General features: G+C 49.1%; 1 protein-coding gene across 15 annotated transcripts in view; it reads right to left on the bottom strand.

Moving 5' to 3' along the window:
- Positions 1–2,204: 2,204 nt before the first annotated feature.
- Positions 2,205–22,693, bottom strand: part of INPP4A (inositol polyphosphate-4-phosphatase type I A) — a 129,020-nt gene continuing 108,531 nt past the window's right edge. For 7 of the 15 annotated variants that reach the window (XM_045077775.1, XM_045077783.1, XM_045077776.1 and 4 more), the window contains 4 exons: positions 20,930–21,027; positions 17,133–17,245; positions 14,105–14,259; positions 5,029–9,934 (listed from right to left, as the gene is read on the bottom strand). In XM_045077775.1, the coding sequence (XP_044933710.1) occupies positions 9,754–9,934; positions 14,105–14,259; positions 17,133–17,245; positions 20,930–21,027 (547 nt within the window). In that variant the 3' untranslated portion in view covers positions 5,029–9,753. Of the gene's footprint in view, positions 4,972–5,028; positions 9,935–11,741; positions 13,499–14,104; positions 14,260–17,132; positions 17,246–20,929; positions 21,028–22,693 lie in introns of those variants that run through there. The other 8 variants (XM_045077780.1, XM_045077781.1, XM_045077786.1 and 5 more) reach the window with 3 other exon arrangements.

The following is a 22,693-nucleotide window of genomic DNA, read 5'->3' as shown; positions in this document are numbered from 1 at the left end:
AGGATGGATTATATAGGAAAACAAGTACAACACAGTCTAGTGGTGAAAGAGGAAAAATTTCAATTGAACACCCCCCCCCAAAAAAAACAGTTATCTTTTCATTCAGTAAAAATTTTTGAGTGACAGGCATTACATGTGCCACTGTGAACACAAAATAACATGCTAGATGAAGTAGAAACATATAAAAGTGCAATAGAACAGTTCCACTCACAATGGAATGAGGAAGTTTTGTTTTTTGGTTTGTAATTTTTTTTTTTTTTTTAAGAGACCAACTCATTCTGTGGAGAGAAACCACCACAGATGGCAGGACTGAGATGGGCCTTAAAGGAGCAATGAGAAGGCTGAGGGCTGGTGGTCTGGATCTAAGGTAACAGGACACAGACCATGACTGTGAGTAGGAGGTGAAATTATGAGTTAGGTTGAAGGGGTAATGAAGAGATACAGATCTTAGTAGCTCACGGGATGGGGAAGGGAGGGGAGATGACCACCACTGGGTGGAAGGTGGGGTCATTTATCAGAGGATGGCTCAGCCAGCTTGGAGAGAAAGCATGACTTTGCTGTCACTATGCTGTGAGACCCCAAAGTAGACACTCAAGTAGAATGACTAGGAGATGGCCAGATGTGCAGATGGATATGGACCTACAGAGAGTCTGGAGTGGACCTAGAGACTTGGGAGTCATTAGCAAATAAGTGGCAATTTACTCCATAGGAATGATTCAGACTGTTCAGGAAGAGCATTTGAAATGAGACAGAGGAAAGTTACAGACAGAACCCTGGGGAACACCATAATGTTAGTGGCGGGTGGAGGACAACCAGCAGAGAGAGTGAGGCCAGGGAAGCCAAGGGAGAGGTGAGCGGCAAGGGGGAAGTAGTGAAGTACTGTCTTTCTAAAGTCATCTCTCTGATATCGACATTGTCTTCCTACATGTGGAATCATAAGCAATGTTTCCTATCCCCTCTAATCTGTCCCAGCTTTTTTGGTCATTAAATTATACAACAGAGAGTGAAAATACCACAGAGGTCTACATTTGAATTCAGATGTGCCTGGACTGGCCAGAAAGGCCCACCGGGAGCCTGATGCAGGAAGGAATCATCACAAGGATAGCACTGAGGCATGAAAGGGGTCCAAGGGAGGATCTGAAATGTGGATATTCTAATCCTATGATCTCAGGAATCTGTCATAGCTTGGGGAGTAACAGCTGTAATAAAAATAAGACAAGGTTACTTCCCACTTGCCAGATCTTAGCAATAGGGAGGCTTTCTTCACAAGGCGGCACAGGCTAGTGCGGGCCCTCATTGAGCACACTGTACCACATCCACTTCATGGACAAGGAACTGGGTGCCTTGTCCCCCTCAGTGGGGAAGCCAGGACCTGATTTCAGGACAAGCACCAAAACGAAAAAGACAAGCATATTTAATTACATAAGAGCTTTCTACTCCCCACTATAAACAAAACCAAAGACAAGTGATGAGTTCTGAAAAACCACAACTTAACAACAGAGGAGTTAATCTGTCAAATAAATAAATAAAATCTTTGAAACAAAATAGGTGGTAGCTTAATTTTCTGGGAGCACTTTGGTAACACTAAAAATTCAAAAATGTTTAAAATTTTAAATTATCTTTTAATTGTAAATATCTGCTGCCAGGAATTCATCTAAGGGCAATCACTGGGCACATAAAAAGGTACTAAGGTACAAGATGCAGTTCTGGTTATAACGAACAATCAAACCATTAATGGAACTACTGTTTTATAGGAAATCACACAACAGATGACCAGGCAACCCAGAGAATTCATGATCCGTATTTATGGATGTGGGAAGGGAAAAACAGCTAACACTTGTGAACACTTAATGCCAAAGCACCTCACAACCGCCTTACAAAGAATGTACCAGTATCGTGTCCATGCTTCACACACGAGCAAACAGAGGCTCTGAGAGGGCAAGCAACAAGTTCAGAGTCACCAGCCAGCGAGTGGCAGAACAGGATTGGGAGCTAGTACTTCCTGCAGCTGAAATCCAGGCTCTTAGTCCCACCCCCTACTACTCCTCTGCTTCAAAGTAAGAGAAAACAAGATTATAAAACAGAAGTGTGTCATGGTCTGGCGCTTACAGATACACAAGTGCTCAAAGCAATTCCTATTAATGATGTGGCCATAAAACTAGTCCTCCTCCTAACTGTAATGGAATGAATCAGTCAACATCCACTTTCATGTTCTTGTCAGTTATTTATTATTTGTCATTCTAAAGACTAGCACATTTACAGCATACATGGCTTAGAATGAGCTAAGAATATATAAAACAGTAACTATGTTTATATATATTAATACTGCCCACCCAAAACAAATAAATAAAAGTACTTTAATGCACTGAGCTTGGCAAATACAACCGTGAAGGGACAAAACTGTATTACACAATATTTGTACATTTTTCAAGGAAACCAAAGGCAACTGTGCTGCAGGTGCTTAGAATCCACGTCACATCCCATGTTTTCAGTAGGTCTCAACATTTCTTTTTAAATGAGGGACCTTCTCAGGAACACCAGGCGGAGTCTATTTGACGGTAACCTATGAAAAGGCTTCCCCAGTGCAGCTGAAGACTCACAGCTCCCGTGCTCCTCTCCCCAGGAACCCCAGCCACCATGATGGGGGGTGGGGGGTAGAGGTGCCAGGGTGGGGGGTGTCCTGGCTCTGAGAGTGCGGGGAGGGTGTGGCGCCACGGGGAGGGTGTGGTGCCACAGGAAGGCTGCCCCGCGCTCCCCCTGCCTCCCGCGGCCGGGGTAGTGCTCACATGGAATACAGAAAGGTCAGCAGCTTCTGCACCATTAGCCACGTCTTAGAGTTTTAGGGCAATCCTTAACATGAAGTCAAAGTCGGAAAAATAATTCACGTGAAGGTGCCACATGCAAAACTGCGAACAGACGACTCAATGTTTGCTATATTCCCTTTTGATAAATGCGGGTACTTAATGCTCTTCAGACCAAAAAAAAAAAAAAAAAAGTCTGGAAACAATATGTGTAACATTTAATTTAAATAGACAAGGGAATTCTTTAAAGATAATGATGCTAAAATGAGAAAAGATGGAACTAGGAACTAGGTAGGTACTAGAGAAATTACAACTTAAATGAAATGGGGGAGGGGTGAGAGGCCAAATCAGCCATCCTGGAAACTGTCTTTGAACCTGGACCAATAGAGCTGGAGAATGTGACGCCAGATGCCGCCAGCTCTACAGCGGGTTTGGGGGACAGGAGTGTCTTTGCCTGCACTCTCCACAGTGAGCCAGCTGTGGGACAGGCATGAGCAGCTGCCATCACTCCCTGGGGCATTCTCAGCATCTGCTCACACCCAACCAGGCACCAGGAGAAGCAGGCTCTGTCTGCACAGGAAGGGTCTGGAAGGTCTTTCATCCAGTTCTATGCTCACCGGCACGCCTACCCCTCTGGGTCTCTGCCAGTGTGTGGCCGTGCCTGGGCCTCAGCAGCTCAAGTATGTCACACGTTTCCAAAGGCCTTGTCTAAAGGAGCCCACGAGTAACACCTCAAATTTTAGACCTAGGAATTTCCCACGGCGTTCACAAATCATTAGAATCAGCATCATGGATATGTTCCACATAGATTTCTTTTACAACCTTTTAAATAACATGTAAACATAATAATCATGATAAATAGAACTGATAGACGTATATAAACTAAGGAAAACAATCTCTGCTATGTGCAGATAAGACTCATCATCATCATCTTATAATAGATGACTGGACATAATTTTCTATGAAATTCCTAAGTTTTATGGCCCATTTATCCCTTTCAAAATCTCACTGTAGGAGATCAATTCGACTTTCTCAATAGTCACCTTATGCAATAAAATGTGAAGAGGACAGTTAACAAGTGCTGCAAACCTAAGAGAAACTTTCATACAGACAGTCCAACATGACTGCACCATCTTCTAGAAGATGATAAACTGGGAAACCCAGAAAAGGACATCTGTTCTGAAAATATTTAGATTTCCAGCACCTACATGCATAAACCCCCACACTGTTGTCTGAGAGGTAGCAGACACATCACGTGTGGAGTCCTGGACACCCAGGGGAGGAGGAGAGGAGTGCCCCGAAGGCAGGACCAGCCACGGAGTTGAAGAGCACAGGACAGCTGGCTTCACATTCTCCCGCACACACCCTGTTCCACGATGCATCAGCGGACAGAAGGGGGCCCCACTGTGTGGGCTGCTGTGCAGGTATCACCTTCCAGTGAAGTCTTATCTTGGGCTGATTTAGCAACCTTTACCTTACCTTCTGCTTTCACCTGCGCTGTCACAGGACAACTCGTCGGAACCACTTGCTCTCACTGCACGAGCTAGAGCTAGCTTCTTTCCCCAAAACTTGAATTAACATTTAACATCTGCTGGTCTGGCCAGGATCCAATAATTTAATATATTACTTACTGTTTTACATTCAGAGTTTTTAAAAGTAGACTGTAATTTCAATGCTCAATTTCAAGTTACTCGGTAGAAAAATACGTTAGGTGTGCAGCTGCCTAAGTGGGCTTTAAAAAAGTCTTTTAGCATTTCAGACATATCTAGCTTGATTCATACAGGTAACTACCGATGATATCTGTGTGGTTATGGCTGAGGCTATTTAAATGGGCAGTCGCTACGATCCACACTATTGAGCCAAACATTACCTCCTACTGATTCCAGTGGAAAACATGCTCCATAGACTTTTTAGTGAAATTTTTTTTAAAAACACAAAAATAAAAACCAATCCTTCAGGTCTTCTTGAAGAATTCATATATGACACTAGAGGGTACCCACATTTAGTATGTAACAGCTAATTAGAGGAACCGTGTGTTCATGTTTCAACTTTTCCGTAAGTCCCTTCGGGAGGCCTGTAATGCTTGGGGAAAGCCTTCAGCTGCAGGGAATTAAATGCATATTTGCGACTTCCAACATTCTTCATTGTATTTTCTCTTCGACAACCCTCACTGGGGAAAAAAACAAGCACAAGAAATGACAGCAGTAAAAAAGGAAAAAGAAAAGACTTAAACTAAGATGAAATGAATTGATTATTTTCATAGCATTAAAAAAAATGGGATTAATTCAAATGGGTGCTGAACTCATTTACAACAATATGCACGCAAGATGGCAGGCTTCTGAACGAGGAAGGCAACTAAGAAGCACAGACATGGACACATGCTGGATGGGATTGCGAGTCTGCATTTTCAGAGGCAGCGCTGTATCTAAGTAGAAGCAACTTGTTTTTTAAGTGAATGGTTTTCATGTATGTCATGTCTAGTAGTCTGAGGATTCTATCATAACTAGTGGTTCAAAGGTTCTGTTACATTTCCAATTAAATGGAATAAGAAATGGTGCTACTCTTACCAAAGCTTTTTAAGAGCTGCATTTTTCTACATTAGCAATGGCTATTAATCAGCTCAAATTCAAAATGCTCATTTTCCTTGCAGAATTCAGTATGTAGCAAAGCCATCTGGCTGAGAAGGCTGCACTATCATGCCATCCCCACCGAGGAGACAGCTGTCCTGGGTGCAAAGCAATCAGTGAGCCCATGCAATGGTGGCACGCTGGGTCTGCACAGCCATCAGGGCTAGAAGGGTCATGAAGGAGTGATCCCACTGAGATCTCCCCATGGCAGCCTTCTCTGGGTGGGCTGTCCTTACTGTGGTCCCCTCTCACAGGCATGCCACTAAGCCAGTGAGAGCCCACAGGTGCCCTTCCCTAGAGAGCCTGCTCCCAGCATCATCCCCAGCTGTACTGGTTGGAGGGTTGTCATGGCAACCCAGTGGACACAGCAAATGCTAAAGAGGAGGATGAGCCATCAGGCACGCCTCACATTCCCTCACATTCCCGAGTGGGAGCATCAGGGGAGTTCTCTGGGAACTGTTCTGCTGTAGACATCAAATTCACAGGCAAAAGCGGTTCTAAATATAAATGACTTCCTGTAAGCACAGTAGAACTTTACATTTTTATATTATTCTTTGACTAGCAATTAAATCGACTAGTTATCAAATTTAGTACAAAAATCCCCATTATGAGATGTAAAATTTGGAGTTACCAAGAAAGAGTGATTTAAAAAAAATATTTCAAATCGTATGAAGACCATTATGTCATGCATTTTAAAAAAATATCAGTGGCAATTGCTCAAGCCTTTTAAAGTGAAAATGACAGTCTCATTATCAAGAACATGTAAAATATTTTTGGTAAGAGTAACTTTATTCAAAAGATAAGTTCAGATATTTTAGAAAAGTAACCACCTGCTTGTTATTAAGTAATGTAGTAACTTAGCTATGCTTTCTTGTCACCAGAGCCGCAAGCCCTCAGTGAGACCTGTGTCATCTGAGCTGAACACCTCGGCCATACGAGCAGGACGCCCCTAGAGTAAAGAACGACCATGTCTGTCTAACATCCAGCAATCAGATAAAAATATAATTCCATTTAAAGCAGAAGCTATAGGTTCCTATGCACAGTTAGTCTTATTTCATCTTTGGAAGCTCTCACATTACCAAACTATTTCAGATATGGCTTCTCTATTTATATATAAATGGACACACTTTTCAAGGACCACCTATCACTAGTAAATGCCAAACTGCTTTGAGGAGCAAAGAAGAATTTGTCCACTTCAACATTATCTTTTATTTACAAATGTTAAAGAAGCTACTGGTTTAACTGGCTGAATATACAATACATGGATTTGTAATTAAGGTTACCCTCACAATGCAATTTAATTTTTAAAAGCAAATCGGATTCACTTTCCCTCAAATGTTCTGAATTTACAAAATCTGACGGCGGAGGCTGACGATATGCTGACATTGTCCCAACTTGCTTGCACAAGCCTGGGTCCTACCGCATGAGACTGACATGTGCAGAGGGGAGAGGTGTGCTGTGCTAACTGGCCTTTCCTGCCGCAGGGGCCAGCCTTCTGCCCTTAAGGTAGAACATTTTCACCCATCACATCGGCAGCACCGTTCTTAGGGCCAAGAGCAGACATTGAAAAGGTCTTGGATAGATTTTAGAAAGAGGGATTTTACTATTTCAAAGCTCCACCATTGTTTTTTCTTCCCTAAGTAAATTCTTTCTTTTCAAGGATATCCATTGTTTGAATGAGAAATTGGAACAGAAACCCAGATGACAACTAATTTAGGGGACTCCTCTGGTTCTCCCTGTCAGGTGTGGAACTTCCACTTTAGAACTCGTCTAGATGCACTGGGGTCTAGTGATCCTGAGTACCTACGGTTGGTGGCCAATGACAATGTCCTGCCCGGGGCCAGCATCACCTCAGAAGCCGGCTGAACACCATAACCAAATACCAGACTCCCCTCTTGTGAATCATCTTCCCGTGTTTGTTTCAGCCAGTCTATTTTTCACTGAAGCAGAAAAGATTTTCAGATCTATATTTAGTCTGATTTCCTAAGCAGAGAGCCTCAGTGATGCTAAAACTCAGCACAAAGGGCGAGCACAATGAGTCTCTTTCCTCAGAGTTCTGAAGAAAGATGGCAACAGTAATTCAGAGCCTAGGCTGATCTCCTGGTGTTCTTTCTTGTGCTCACCTTCATGACAGGAGATAGCTAGAATGTATGGCCTTTTGGCTCAGCCCCTGAAGAGAAAAACGAAGAACCTTATCTTCTCTCCTTTCCAATTTATTTCTCTGTCAACCTGGCAGCCAAATCTACACAGGGCAGGAAGGTCTGGCTGGCACCACAGCAGCGAGGAACAGGCTGAGAAGGGCTTCTCTAGCTGGCTATGGCCTCCCTTTGCTGGGTGGGGGGATCCTGGGAGGAATCTCTGGGGAGTGGCAGGGGAGTACCCACAGGCCCAGGGAGCAGAGAGAGTGCTATCTGTAGTCAGAAGGGGCCTCTCTCGTGGATGCATAGCCTCCGACAGGCCTGGAGATGGGCACAGGCACATGTCACCGCCAAGAGGCATCAGGAGCACCTGAACCAGAGCAGGGTCTGGGAAGCTATGGAACTGGAGCTGAAAGGGCCTGTGGACTCTACTTTCTCTCTTTCAAATCTTGGAGTGCTGACACACACACTTTAATTTGAAGGAGGCAGGAGGTGAACATACCTCTCAAAGAATCACAGATCAGTGACTAGTATTGTGTTGCTACAACTTAACACCACTTGTCACTTGGCATCCGGTGAGACTCCCCAGTGAGGAGTGTCAGGAGTTATGCCCCAGTATGGCCACTTCAGTTGTTCTGGAAAATACAGAGTGGCCACATGGCACTCGTGAAAAGACTGGCTTCCCCCTACAGGTAGGAACCCTGCCCGAAGGCTCCTGTAGTGCTCGGGGGGTCTAGGAAAGAAGGGCCTCCCCGGGGTGTCAATTCTCAGAATTTAGCCTGAGTCTAGTATTTATCATCCGTCGCCAACCACATCTACCATTCCTAGAACACAGACTCAGAACCGATGCCAAACCAGAGAAGTCCCAGAGTCAGTTCTGGACATCCTGGGAGAGGGAAGTGAGGGGGCAGATTTTGTGGTGGACTGGGTTTGTGTGTACGCATGGGTGTAAAGTTTCTGGAAAAGACAGCTTCTTTAAATTCACTCTAATTTTTCTAGCCTGGTAAAAAGAAATCCACTTTCATAAAGTCCAGTGTATGGGGAACCAGCTGGCAAGCAAAAACAGAATACGGCATAGTCTGAACTGGAAAACAGAGAAGCCACGGAGCATTTCTTATACAGAATCCATGGAATTTCTCCCTAATTTATTCTGTTACCTTACAGACGTTCGACGACTCCTCTGCCAAATGTGAAAGTTAAGGTTATGAACCACCTTGTTTCCTGGGCATTTCCATGTTGCACAAAGAGTGCTAATAGCATAAACCCAAGCAACTCCTCTCTCTCACATTTCCATCTACCACCAGTGGCCAAAGGTTAGGCTTCCATTTTTGGAACTTTTTTTTTTTTCAAAATTACCATTATTAACCACATTTGATTTTTTAAAAATGAAACCTACTGCTTCATGAAAAATAAATGTATTTAACTTTAACAGCCTTTTGTTCTTATGTGCACTAATTCCTGTAACCAGTCTAGTGATTCTTAAAGATTTCAAAGAGTAAGTCGAAAGTCACATGCAGTATGTTACTTTAATGTGCCTGACTGGGTACAACGGGCAACTCGGTCACAGCTTTGGGGCGTTTCAAACCGGAAATTATAAACACAAGTGAGGAATGTTATGATTCTGCAAAGTGTTTGCTACTGTGAGTTCAGGGACTATGCTTTGAAATGAAAGCAGAAAGTACACGTCCTATTGAATATGTGGATCTAGATGGGTCGGTTATAAAGCATCTAACTATCATTTTTGTTTCTCTTCAGAAGGAAAGGAAAGGTTAGCGGTACATTAAAGAATAGTATCAAATATACAAATTCTCTTCAGACAGAGGCCACTTCTCTCAGAAACAGGGCACAGGAGATATACAGGTAATAAATAGTTTTACATCAGAAGGTGAGAGATTTGGTACAAGTTAACTCCAGGCCAGCTAAACGGTGCAGTGACAGAGCACTGTAAGGACATATTACAAGCACTGAAAACTCGATGGCATTTAAACGCACGAGTCCTCTCGGTGAAATAATTTGGCAGGAATTTACAGTTCGGAACAACAAAACGTCAAACTGTAAGGCATGAAATATCTCTCGGCAGACCACGCTCTGACACATTCCTTCTGTCCAGTCAGGTACACAGGTAGCTGGACATACTCTGGCACTTTTGTTTTTCTTGTGACTTAGTACTGCTTTTCGCAATGGTACTCATTTGCAACGCAATTTGGTCACCAGGTACGCTATGCTGAGGAAGAGCCACACAATCAGTAAATTGGGGCTCAGGGCTAACAAAGGGATGGAACAGAGGAGGCTGGGGTCTAGTCTTAAGTCTCGGATGGGCACCAGGCCGCTCAAGTTCTTCTGGGTGACTACCTCCCGTGTTCCAATGCTGTGAAAAGGAAAAAGTTTGGGAGAAAGGAAAAGAAAAAGGCAAAGGAAATAAAGTGGGGGGGGAGGACACATGCAATGAATTGTATCAAAAGTATGGAAAAAAGAGGAAAACCAAACAGTAAGAGTTAAACAAAAAAAATGGGATGGAGTCACAAGAGAAAGAAAAGATGATGTGCAGAAAAGGGTGTGGAAGGGGTACCAAAACAAAACCAGCACAGTCACAGGAAGAAAGGAGAGAAAGAGAAGTGAAAATAAGAAAAAATACTGTCGTCTACCGAAAACAAACACATGTAGGTTGACTAAATGGTTTTCCATGTTCGCGCTCTCTCGGCTGGCCAAGCACAACTCCACGCTGCCCTGCCATGCTCTCACATGCTGCCAAGACATGAATTTCAAGAAGCAAGCTGAACATGAAGAACCATTGGGAGGGGGTGGTTTGACCTTCTCACAGATGCCTGAGCAGGGGGGGAGGGGGGAGGGGTGTGACCAATTTTGCCAAAGCTGCCTCTTGATGAACCATTCAAACAACGACCATTTACCTCAAATACCAGTCCGAGCCCTCCCCAGGCCCGCCCTGGCAGTTAGGCTGAGCAGTGGCTGAGCACGAGCCGCCCGTGTCCCCAAAAGTTCAAGTCACTGTTCTACAGGCTGACCTCCAACCACGGAAGCCAACCAAGCTCACATCAGAAATCTGGGTGTTTTCCCCCTTTTGGTGCCCCAGAAAAATATACACTGAGGTGCAATATATGTATACATATATACATATATATAAAATATATACTCTGGAGCCATAGTCTCTACGAACGTCCACCAAAGTGGTGACACTGCCACAGACGCAGCAGGGATGCCAGGACGCTGCATGTGTCCTCTGAGGGTCCACCCAGAGAGGAGTGGCTTGAGGTCCTTGCTCAAGCAAACTTCTCCTGTGCTTTCCCAGAAGAGCTCGGACGCCCTGGAATGGCCCTGCCGTGATGTGCCGTTCAGACTGGGGACACTTTCCCAGCCAGGGCAGTCCTGGGGGGCAGAGGTGGTGTCACTGTGGCTACTTACGAAGACCCACTCTGTGAGCATTTCAGCCCCTGGGTAGGGGACAGAGAGGCAGCACGAGCAGTGAGCTGGCATTGGCTGTGATGGCTTGCAGGAGCCGGGTGTATGCATCCTTCCCCAGCTCCATGTTCTGTGACATCATACCGGTAGCTGGAAATAAGCCCCAGTGGGAGTATTTATGCGAACACTATAGATTAGGGCTGTTTTTGGCTGTGGTAGAGGCGGGGAGCTGGTTGTTAAGCATTTCCTGGCACAGCCCTGGCCACTGCTCATCCTGGGCCTCCGGGAGAAACAAGGCCAGAGTGTCAGCTTTGCCCCCTTACCCCACCCCCTCTCTCCCCCCTGCACCCTTGCCTGCATGCTCTACTCTTCCATCTGGTAAGATGCAAGCGAGAAAGCAAGAGAACCAAAATGCATTCTTCCCCTTAAGGCATGGCCCAGTATTTTCTGCTGCCTCCTTAGGGCTCCCAGCTGAGCCACAGGTCCTGGCCACACTACAGCCAGAAATCCTGGCTAGTGACCCAGCCACCTCAGGCTTGCTGTCTATGGACAAATGCATGTCTTCCCCCCACAGGGAAGAGTTCAGAAAATCACCTTAAAACAACCCACACGCGTGACGACCTGAACTGCAACGCGGTCAGGCCGAAAGGCGGCAGTGAGCACAGAGCCCCGGCTGCTGGAACTACTGGGTTCCGGGAGCGGGTGCAGGGGGGCCATGATCGAGCTTGTTCTTGTGTCATAATATCCGACATGATTAGTTAAGTAAGATTACATGTTTATTGCAGAAATTTCAGAAAAATCAGAAAAACAAACACGACACTTTAAAAAGACTTCCATTAAATGGAGATGGAGGGGGGAGGTTTAGAGAGGCCGAGGGAGGCCCAGGGAGGAAGGTCGCGCCCTAGGCAAGACTGTGGAGTCCTCACCTGTGACCCAGGAAAGCAACACTGACTTTACAGACTTGGAAGCGCACCGATGACAGGCACGACAGCACCCGGAGGGTGGACAAGCAGGCACTTGGGACAGGGGGTGAGAGTGTGATGATTTGTATTAGAAATCTATAAAGGCCAGGAGCATACACAAGGACACCCCACCCCCTGTCTGAAGTGCAGGAAACCACGTTCAGCTTAGACGGTCAATGGCAGCAAACTGAATCACTATGGTGTGCTCAAAATCGTAAGGTCTCTACTTATTAGCCTGAAAAAATGCTCCCAAGAAAGCTAAGTGAAAAAAGTAGGCTCAAACAACAGGCATAACTGCACACAGAGCTGTGTCTGTTCACACATGGGTGTGCTGTGATTCAGGGCCTGGCGATCTGGCGTGTGTGTTAACTGCACTCACACCCATGTGCTTGTATGTACGTATCTACAGCTGAAAGAGGAGGCATCAACACGAGCACAGCTGCTTGTCAACAGAAGGAAGACGGAAGATTCTGAGGTGGGGGCATGAGAAAAACTGGTATAGGGGCTTATTCATATTTTAAAATTTTGCTATAAGGAGTATCAGTTTCTTAGTTGAGCAAGTGTGGAGTGTGCTGAAAGCCACAGCAGCTAATCTGTGCATGTGTGGGTACTGCCCACACAGCCCTGAGACAGGCCACAGGCCTGTAGATGTGGCTGCCCTGGTGTCTTTCTAAGGAGCCTTGTTCTCCCAGGTCTCCTGAGACCTCTGTGCTCAGATGCAGGCAGAATGAATTGTTTTTCTCAATCACATTTGTTCCAGAAGCCGGGACTGGACAACTGTCTACACATGGACTGTACACCTGACTCAGGGCCTGGTCTGAGTGTACCTTATCCTAATCTTTGCTCCAACAACCACAGGTATCTCCGTTTCCTTCTACTTTTTGTGCTTCTTCTCTAACGGAGGCCTGCATCTCACCAAGGTGGCCCCTCGTAGCACCTCGCAGTTCACTCACAGGGTACAGACGTGCATGCCTGGAAGCCCAGGCCCTGCCTCCCTCATGGCATCAGGGACACTGAGCCTGAAGGACAGGCTGTGAGGACAGGTTGACTAAGGATGCCTGGGCAGGTGTCTAGAGAGTCTCCATTGCCTCCCTGAGGCCCAGCCCAGGGAAGGTGGTGAACTTTCCATCCGTGCGTGAATCAAAGCCCCGGGGTCACAGATAGGGGTTTGGATGAATGTGGAAAAGACAAAACAGGGACAACATACTTCCATTCCTACAAGATGCTATTATCAAGAGGCAGGAGCTCAGGCATCACTTTTGTGGGTCATTATGAGAAGGTCAAACGGCAGAAACATACAGAAAGGATAAGAGAATCAAACGCTTTAAAGAATTTGGTGAGAGGACAAATGATACAGAACATTCAGTAGGAGTGACCGTTGGAAACGAGACTTTGACAGCATTGGTGGCTACATTGAAGGAGACGGGAAAACCAGGTTTCTTATCCTTTCTTTTGGTATGTGAGGTAAGGTGCTCCCCAGCAGCGCTTGAAACAAGGCATCGATCAACAGTAGACAGTTTTTAGTCCCGGGTTTCATTCTGCAAACACGCCTGCTGCCTCAGAATCAGAACATCATTAGGGTGAGGTCGCCACGGCACACGGACAGGTGGGGGGCTGCTGCTGTTACTATAAGACACTCATTTGACACTTTGCTAAGAAAAGCAAACTGTGTCGACGGCTAGAGAAGAAGCAGAGCAAACCGGTGCAACCTGCAGACGCCCTTTCTTCGCTCAAGTTTGCGAGGAGCTTAAAACAGCAGGTGCCTGCTGAGGAAGGCCTGGCCCTCGCTCCCACTAGCAGCAAGGCAGGGGGCTGAGGGCCAGCCTCATGCCCAAGGACTCGCAGGCGGCCACACTGGATTTCCCTGGGCCATGCCCTGACTCCTAAGCTTGCCCTGAGGGCACCTGCTTTCAGAGCAGCCCTGCTCATTAGAGACTGCTGGCTCTCCTATCCCCCAGACTTAAAAGAGAACAGGTCTCAATTTGAGACCACCGACAGTTTGACTTGGCAGATGTCAGAGAATTTTCCAAAGTCAAACCACAGCGTGCCGCTGGGAGTCAAGGGGCCCAGGGCCGGGGGTGCCCAGCGGGACCAGCTCATCTGCAGTTTACACGGAGCCCGGGGCAGGCGGGACGGGCGGCCTGGGCAGCGGGACTCACCTGCGCATGCACTCCAGGGCCTGGGTGAACACCTGTGGGGCCATGCCGTGCTCGTGCTGCAGGATCAGGCACTGCTCCAGCGTCACTGACATGGCCGTGCGGTCCTTGGCGCTCTTGCAGCTGGTGAACCGGACCCCGTTAAGACGGCGGCAGACCTGCAACAGGAATGCAGGCTGTGCTTGGAGGGACAGATGCCACAGAATGGAAAGACGCATTGCACGGGACATGGGCTCTGGACAGTCAGTGGTGGCACGTGGCCAGGCCAACTCCCAGGACCAGCATTCCTATCACTTCTGCTCCCCGACTTCACATCCGGCCAGAACCAGCATCAGAAATGAGGTCACTGCCTGTGGGACCCTCTCTGTCCCCAGTGACTTTGTCCCCCTCCCTCATGTAACTCCCCCCAGAGGCTGTTCCTCCCAGGCCTAGCCTCCCCCTTCTTTTTTGGGGCATCACCATCTGTGCGCTGACTGTACCAGCTGCCCTCTTCCAGACCATGCCCAGGCCATCTCATCACGGTCAGACCTGTGCTACAGGCCCTGGGCAGAGGAGGGCAGCAAAGCCCAGCTATGGAGGTCAGAGCAGCTCCCAGCATGCCGCACCACTGGCCGAGTCTCCAGGCCTTTCTGGAAGGTGTAGCGCAGACCTGCTGTCTCTGCTCTCCTCTGCATGTGCACAGATGGTTAGACCTCAGAAGAGCTTCCCCTCAGCCACCTCTTGATGGTCAGGCCCCACAGGCCCTCCACCGTCCTCTACCTCATTCAGGGCCGGGCAGGGGTCAGTGCACTCTCCCCTTCACAAGTGGGGAGCTCAGAGTGTGGCGGCCTCCAGCCTGAGGAAAAGCCATGCAGGGCACCTTCTGTCCCCACAGGAAGGACATTTGGGGCATTTTCTTTGTACCACTAGATATAATTCTAGGTACCACAGTCTCCAAGAGGAGAAAGCCCTAAAACAAAAGATTTTTAAGTTTACAGCAGCTTCATTTGGCAGTCCAACCAGATAGGAGTTGATGTGAGGCTACTTATGATCTTCATTTATCCCATTCTGTATAAACATTCATATTTTTTAATAAGGCAATATTAATAAGTTTGGTTCCAGAGCGCAGCCCGAGACTCCCGTGGGGATCGTCAATCATGTGTGGGTATCACATCAAAGAGGTGATGTGCACAGTGTTACACATATGTGCACCAACTGTATACCAAATCACCCTTCTAAAATATAAATCTGTGAATTCCAAAACATCTACCCACAGAGCTTCAGATGAGGGATTATGGACCTGTACCAGGTACCATGCCTTGAGAACAATACTGGTATTTTGTGAAAAATCAAAACTAGATGAACAGTGAGTTCCGGTAGCCTGTCACACTCCAAAGAGATATCCGATCCAGTGCAGTGCCCTGGAGGTGGTCCCACGCCTGCTTCCCAGGCCAGCAAAGCCAAGAACATGCAGCCACTGCCAGGAATACCACTAGGTAGGTAGAGGACACAGTGCAGTCCTAAGCATGGTGTCTAGAGAAAGACGAAAGAGAAAAGGCCCAAACAAGTTTCAGCCAAGACCATCAGAAGGAAGACAGGCTTCTTTTGAGAACAGACAAAAAAAATTTAAAAGGAAAGAAAAAAAAGACACTAAGCAAACCCCTAAGCTCGGTGAAGAGCGACACAATCCAAATGATGGGAGGCTGAATGTGCACCTGCTCACTGAATTCTCCAAGCAGCAGAGTTCATGCCACCCAGACACGTGGCACAAGCTAGAACCACAGATAGGTTCAAAGGATGTCCAGATGTACAGATGGTATATCCAGAACTAACATGAGACTCCAGAAGGTAGGCAGGGGTGACCAGAGGTGCATTCCTACATGAGGGGGCTGTGTGCCAGGCTCAGGCCTCCAGCCTCCAGGAAGCCAGGAGCCAGCTCTAGAGCTCTGGCCAGTCTCCCCATCCACGAAATGAGGGCCTAGACCTGACCAACGATACCCTGTTTAGCCAGGGACCCATTCTTTATACACAGAAATGTAAAGAAGTAAGAAAAGGAGGGCAGCTCTGGTCAAACTGGGGATGGGAGGCCTTGAGAGGTGCAAAGAAGGGGATGTTCAAAGATAGGGCTCCATGAAGACAGGCCCTCAAATACAGGGTCTCCGGAACAGCAGCCAAGCACCATGACCAGCTCACTGTCTGCTGCAGTGGAAGAGACCTGAGGTAGAGAGGAACACCTTCTTGATGAGGAGAACAGGAAAGCTCTAGAATGAGTAGCCCAGGAAAGCCATGAAGGGAGGAGTGGGAAGACAGTCCTCCTAATGGCTTCTTAGGCTCTGTGAACTGGGGGGAACCAGGCGTGAGTGGGCTGTGTGGTGTGTCCGCCTCCTCCAGGGGCAGAGCGGACATCCATCCCTCCCCTGTGCTCAGGCCAGGCCAGGAGCTGGAATGCCGTCTAGGGATCACTCGTGCTCCTGAGCCTGGGACTCGTGTGCGAGTCCCCATGCTGGACAGGTCATGGTGCTGCCGTGGAGACTGGTTAAGGTCACCCCTCGACAGAGGTGAGTGAATGTCTACCTCTGGAACTCCACAAGAACATTTATGAGAAAATACTGGAAGTACCTGGGAAAAGAGGAGATATGAACTGCAATGTAAAAAAAAAAAAAAAAAAAACACTGTGTAAAGAGACTGCAAGGGTCCCCATGGTCTATCTCTGAAGCTATTAAAAGATGCAGCAGGCAGGGCATTGTAGCTGGTATCGATTGCCCAGGCTTCTGGAGGTGACAACTGTCATCAGCCTGCTTATTAAATGCCCCAGGGGATAGAGTCTGTCTCTAGCTCACTGAAATTCAGGCAGCCCTAAAGTAATGAACTCATAGGCACCTTTCAGTATCCTCCAGAGTTCTCGACATATTCCGTGACTTTCTTCTGTGTCCACAGGGAGAAATTTGCTCTCTCCACTCCTGGCTGAGATTCTGATTTATTATCATAATTACGGCTATTGGCAGCAAGTACCACAATCCCATTCTTTTCCTCAATATAACGAGGGTACTACCTCAGCAGCTTGCCAGAGAATGTCGACATTCTTATTCTTCCTGGCATGTACATTCTGGCCCAGAAAACGCAGCAGCTCTGGCAGGCATGTCTGGCTCCGAGATCGAGGTAGGCCTGCAAAACAGGAGGAATCTGTAATAGCTGATGGGGTACCCAGGCCCACAGCCCACAGAGGTCACTGTGGCACAGGTACCTGACCAAGTTGGAAGCTTCAGTGACTTATACAAGAAGAGGGTGTGCTTAGGGACCGGTCCTGGCTACCCACACGGGAAGCACTTAAATCACTTTCGTGGCCACTTCAGTCCCACCTGCCAAAGGCAAACTCATCTTCTTTCAGCTCTCCCAAGGGGTCGAAGCACATATAGAGGGTCACGAGGGCGGGAGGAAATTAGGAAGACCTATCTGGTCTTCAGAGCCTCCGCAGGCAGGAGGATGCTTTGGGTGATGTGTCTTGACTACAGAATGGGTTTGGCCACCCCTAGGGGTGACAGTAGGGCCTCCTCCAGTGGACCTGAAGTGACCCATTCTCTCGGAGAGCCTCCCTCTGTCACCTCGACAGTCTCCAGCCCTTCAGGGACCCCTTGAACTGGAAGATCAGTTTGATCACTTAACCTAAGAAACCTGGGATTTCCAAACCCCAGGATCATCAGAGAAAGATAAAAACCTCCAGGTCATATCTAAGAAAAGAAGCTATGGTGCCCAAATCCCCAAGCTATGGTGCCCAAACTCCCGAACACAGGGAGTTCTAGGATCCAGCTGCACAGAGAGCTTCCAACACAAGCTCACTGTTGTGTACCCAGGATCTTACACTAATTACTGCATGCACATGATATGGGTCTGGCACTGTGCTAATCAGGGGAATGGGCCAGAAACAGACGTGGAAAGGGGGCTTCTCAGAGGGGGTCACTCTGTGAAAGAAGCTGCGGAAGCCTAGAGGAGGCCTGCGTGTCTCCTGGAGGAGATATGGCATGTTACTTCCCCAGATCGGCTGCAGCTTCTCCCTTGCCGCCCCTACAGCCCCAGTCAGTGCACACCTGCCCACTGATGAACTGAGCAGACTCTGGGGGTATCATTAGCTGTACCCCATTTCCTCGGCCTCACAGAGCCCTGATTCTCTTTAGGCTGAAGGTGCAATGGGCTGCTGCTCCCCCGGCTTCCTAGGTTGTGGTCCAGTGGTATTGGTCCAACCTGGAGAGGCCCACACCTGGCCTGCTTTTGTCCTATAGGCCGCACCCTTCTGTGCCCTTCTTCACCAGCGAGATCTCCTGGTGTCTCACATCATGGAAAGAGGCTGCCCTCCAAGACGCTGTGCACAGAACTCCCACTTTCTGACCACATGTCTCACTATGCCCACTCATCTGTCCTCCACATGGCCTCTGTCCCTCCTCCCTACTCCCCTTCGTGGTGCCCTGGCCAGGGGTCCAGCCCTGCAGAAGACTCTAAACCTCCAGTCTGAGCTTGGGCACTCCACTGTCCCTGACTCCTGCAGCACTTGGAAGGTGGGCGCTGGTGGCAGTCAGCCTGGGCTCCTTCCCTCGGGGACTCGCCCTCCTGCCTCTGTGTCCTCAAATGTCAAATGGTGTGAAACCAGGCCAACCCCCCCAAGGCTGCTGTGAGGATCACATTAGATAATCCAGGTCAAGTATGTAGACAGCTTAGCACATGCAAGGATTTGACAAATCTGTCACTTTCAACTATGCTTACTGCTAAAGCATGTGAGGACACCTCAATACCTGGGAGTTCCCAAGAGCTCGGGTATTGGTGACCTGCAGCTGAAGTGTCAGGGGACCCTTTCACTTACAGCTTTCAACCCTTGCCACCTGGGGAGTTTCTGGAATTCCTGACACCCACCACTCTGGAGTGGGGCCCAGGCACAACGGCCCAGGCTCCCCAGCAAGTTCCAGTGTGTGGTCAGCACCGGCACTTCTGTCGTTCCCTGGGCAGACTGAGGCCACCTGCCGTGAGCATCCTGTGTGTCCCCCTGTCCACAGCGCCCCTGGTCTGTAGTCCTCAGTTGCTCCTGCATCTCACAGTCAGGGTTGCTCTAGCTCCTTCCCCCCGCTGCCCATCTCATGTCTCTGCCGATCTCACATCTCTGCTGATTTCTGGGACAGACTGGCCCATGGAGGCAGTGTCATTTTGTCACTTACTTGCACTGGCTGCAGCCCTCGCCACACTGACTATGCCTCAGAAGCCACCAAGGACTCCTTCCCTCACTCCCGCTAGGCACCCAGGTAACATGACTGCTCTCCTGCCTGCAAGGACTCTCTCCCACATGTCCGCTGAGCCCTTTCTTCTCAAGCCACCTCCACACAGGGCTCTTCCCCAGAGACCCTGTCCTTAGCCCCTTCCCCTCGCACACAGCGATCTTAGCCATAAGACAGCCCCATGTCACCTGTGCCGATGACCACGGTGGCGACACATGTGCCCTACCCAGCCTCGCCTGTGGCCCATATCACAAGGCCATTGGTGCCTGGACTGCTCTCCTCACCCTCCAGCCCTGTCCCCCTGCCCATCAGCAGGCTGCCAGCTCATGTGGCCATGACCAGCGCAGGCCCTGTGTCCCTCCACCATCGGCCTACAGCTCTCTCATCCCCAGCACTGTCTCATGCAACTGCGAGGCCGCACACTCCCAGAGAGACTCCCCCTCATGCCTATCCTGTCTACCCACACTCCCGGTCAAAATCGAAGGGAGAAGAAGGTGCTGTGCACAGTGGCCTGCACCCCTCCTCCAAGCAAAACAGCATACTCTTGCTGATTCCAGATGAATCCCTGAAGGCTTTCCCCACACTGCTTCCCTGTTAGAACTAAACTAACATCAACTTCCCAGCCTGGCCCAAGGTGCCCTGCAACACAGCATCTCCTAATAGGGACACCTCTGTCAACTGTCTAAGTCCCGAGCCTCAGAGCCAGGCCAACCCTTCCATGCAACCAATACTGACGCCTGTGTCATGGCATTGTCACGGCGAGTCAGGGCAGAAATGTGCACGGAACATGGCAGGGCACCAGGCACATCAGTGAAGGCACTGGTGTTACCCAGGGACCAAGTCGGCCTCCTTTGCTCATGGCTAGGGCAGTGCCAGCACAGAGAGGTGGAGCCCATTCCTAACCAGGCAGGGTCTAGTCTCACTCTTCACTGGGTCCCCTGGTGCTTAACCTGGGGCAGGTGCTCAGTAAGTAAGAAATCAGGAGACACTTCCCCATGTACAGATAGTATGGTGAGCCCAATGCCCCTGCCTGAGTCCCGGGGCACAGAGAAGGCTGTTAGCAGAGTGATGGCTGCTGTCACTCTCTCCTGCCTCTGGGGACACCCACACAGCACTCAGTGTCTGCCTAGCATCTCCCTTGACATGCCACAGAAGGAGGTGCATGGGGAGCTCACCCCAGCACGCAGCCGAGTGGGGCCTTGCCTCTGATCCCACCTGTCCTACAAGAGGAGCACAACATAGGCCACTGCCATTAGTGAACACCAGTGTTTGGGACGGCTTGTGGGAAAGCCCCGCCATATCCAGGTGGCAAGACAACCAGCCAGAGAAGAATCAGCAAGGGCCACAGCCTGAGGGAACCGTCTCTGGTTGGGGCCTCAAACCAGGCAGAGTCCGAGCAGGTGAACAGGCTGCTGGCGGGGTGGCGGTGGGGAGGGAGGGCAGGGAAGCAAAGGGGTAATCATGCATGTAGGGGGAGCATCAAGATGGGTGAGCAGACAGCCTGAGTGGCAGGAAAGGTTCTGACACCCAAAGTGACAAAAGACAGATGACAGGTGAAAAAGAAACCTACCGAGAGTGGAGAAATACTTACAATCCTCAGGCAAAACTTCCTTAAACTGCTCAAAGTAGGAGTTTAACCGCACCAAACTTTCCACATTGATAACTTCTTGTAAAGACGTATCTCCAAACCTTTGGAGGTCAGATGGGGACACAATGAGTTAATGGTCTTCCTTCCCACATGGGCTTAACTGCACTGAAGCTAACGGTGTTGAATCTCTCGAGGGTCAGCACCCAGCTAAACTCTAAGTCACGTCCCTCCTCCCAAGCATCAGGCCATTGCTACCCAGTAGGTGACTTGTTCAAATCCATTTCATTAGTGGGAACCACGCACATTTGTTAGGGATGTGCCTCAAAGCTGACTGAAGCTCCACCATCCCAGACCCTCGTGCGGCATGCGTAGAAAGCCCTCTCATGGCTGCTCACAGAGAGGCCCTGTGTCCTCCCATTCGGGAGCTGCTTACGAGAGGGTACAGCCATGGGGCTTTGGCTGGGGGTAAGGACCCAGTCCTGTACTCGAAGCGGAAGTCACTGTGTCAGCTGAACAACCACATGTGACTAGCTGATCCTCCCGGGCCATGTGTGAGGCCCTGGCATGCTTCTCGCCACGCAGGCGCACCCTGTGTGCACCTCCCCGGTAGCCAGGATAGGTTGGAGGTGGGCATGCAAGGTGGTCATTAGGCCTCGATGCCCAGTCCAGCTCCACTACTGCCCCACGGAGCAACCTCCAAGCACATTAGCCTCTTTGTGGTTCCACATCATCCTTCAGCAGGCAAGACTCCCTCCTGCAGGTCGATTACAGCCCCATCCACCCCGATGCCTGCAATGGCTTTTCCCCTAGGCACCTGCTCCCTCGGGGCCTGTCCTGGGACACAGTGAGCTGATTTATTTATGAGCTGAAGGGACAATGTCCCAAAAGCAGATGAATGAGCAAAAACCCAGCACTCACCAAGTCCTCCCCGTAGCCTACTGTCTGTCTTACCCTCCTCCACCTGCCCCTCTACTTACTGCAACATGGTCTTGCCTCCACCCTTTCCAGAAACTGCTCCTGCAGTCACCAGGAACAGCAGCTGCCAGACGCAGGGAGCATTAACACCCTCGCTGGGACAACCCCTGCCAGCGTCCTGATGCTGTCCACTCTCCATGATGTGGGCTCCTCCAGCTCTGCTCATGCCTTAGTGGTCTCTGCTTCCTGGGCTGGAGGCACCAGCCTAAGCCAGCCTCCATCTGTCCCTGAGCATGACCCTTCTCCTGGTTCTTGGGCTCAGTGGGTGCCAACACACACTCACCACCGCCCTGTAGGCCTCTGTCTGTTATCCTCTTCACCATCTCTATGCCACCCTGCCCAGCAGAAGACCAAACCTTCCACTTCACCACTGAAACAGTCCTTCAGTCTGTCCCTTCTCCACCTGTACTACCCCTGCCTGATCCAGCTCACCGCCTCTGGTCTGGACTCCTTCCAACAACCTCACCATACTTGTCCCCCTCAAAGCTTTTTGGTATGTGACCAGCAAGTGATCCACTTAAACTGTAGATGTGACTGTATCCTGCCCTACTCAAGCCTCTTCAATGTCTCCCACCAGCCCTACCACATCACTAAGTGGAGGTGACCCTATACTCCGCAATCAACTGACGTATTTAACGGTACTTGCTGTGAAGGGAAGCAAGTACTGTTAAATACCTTTTTATGCTAAAACGCATAGTCCGCAAGAATATAATGATGACAGGAAAGGTTTTCACATACTAGTGGAAGGTCATTACACATGCCCAAACCTTCTTCCTCTCCAACACACACACA

This window comes from Mustela putorius, unplaced genomic scaffold (genome assembly GCF_011764305.1).
Source record: "Mustela putorius furo isolate JIRA1106 unplaced genomic scaffold, ASM1176430v1.1 tig00000224_pilon_pilon_pilon, whole genome shotgun sequence".
Classification (NCBI taxonomy): domain Eukaryota; kingdom Metazoa; phylum Chordata; class Mammalia; order Carnivora; family Mustelidae; genus Mustela; species Mustela putorius.
The sequence above is the reverse complement of the archived record's forward strand: the minus strand, read 5'-3'. Positions and strand labels throughout refer to the sequence as shown.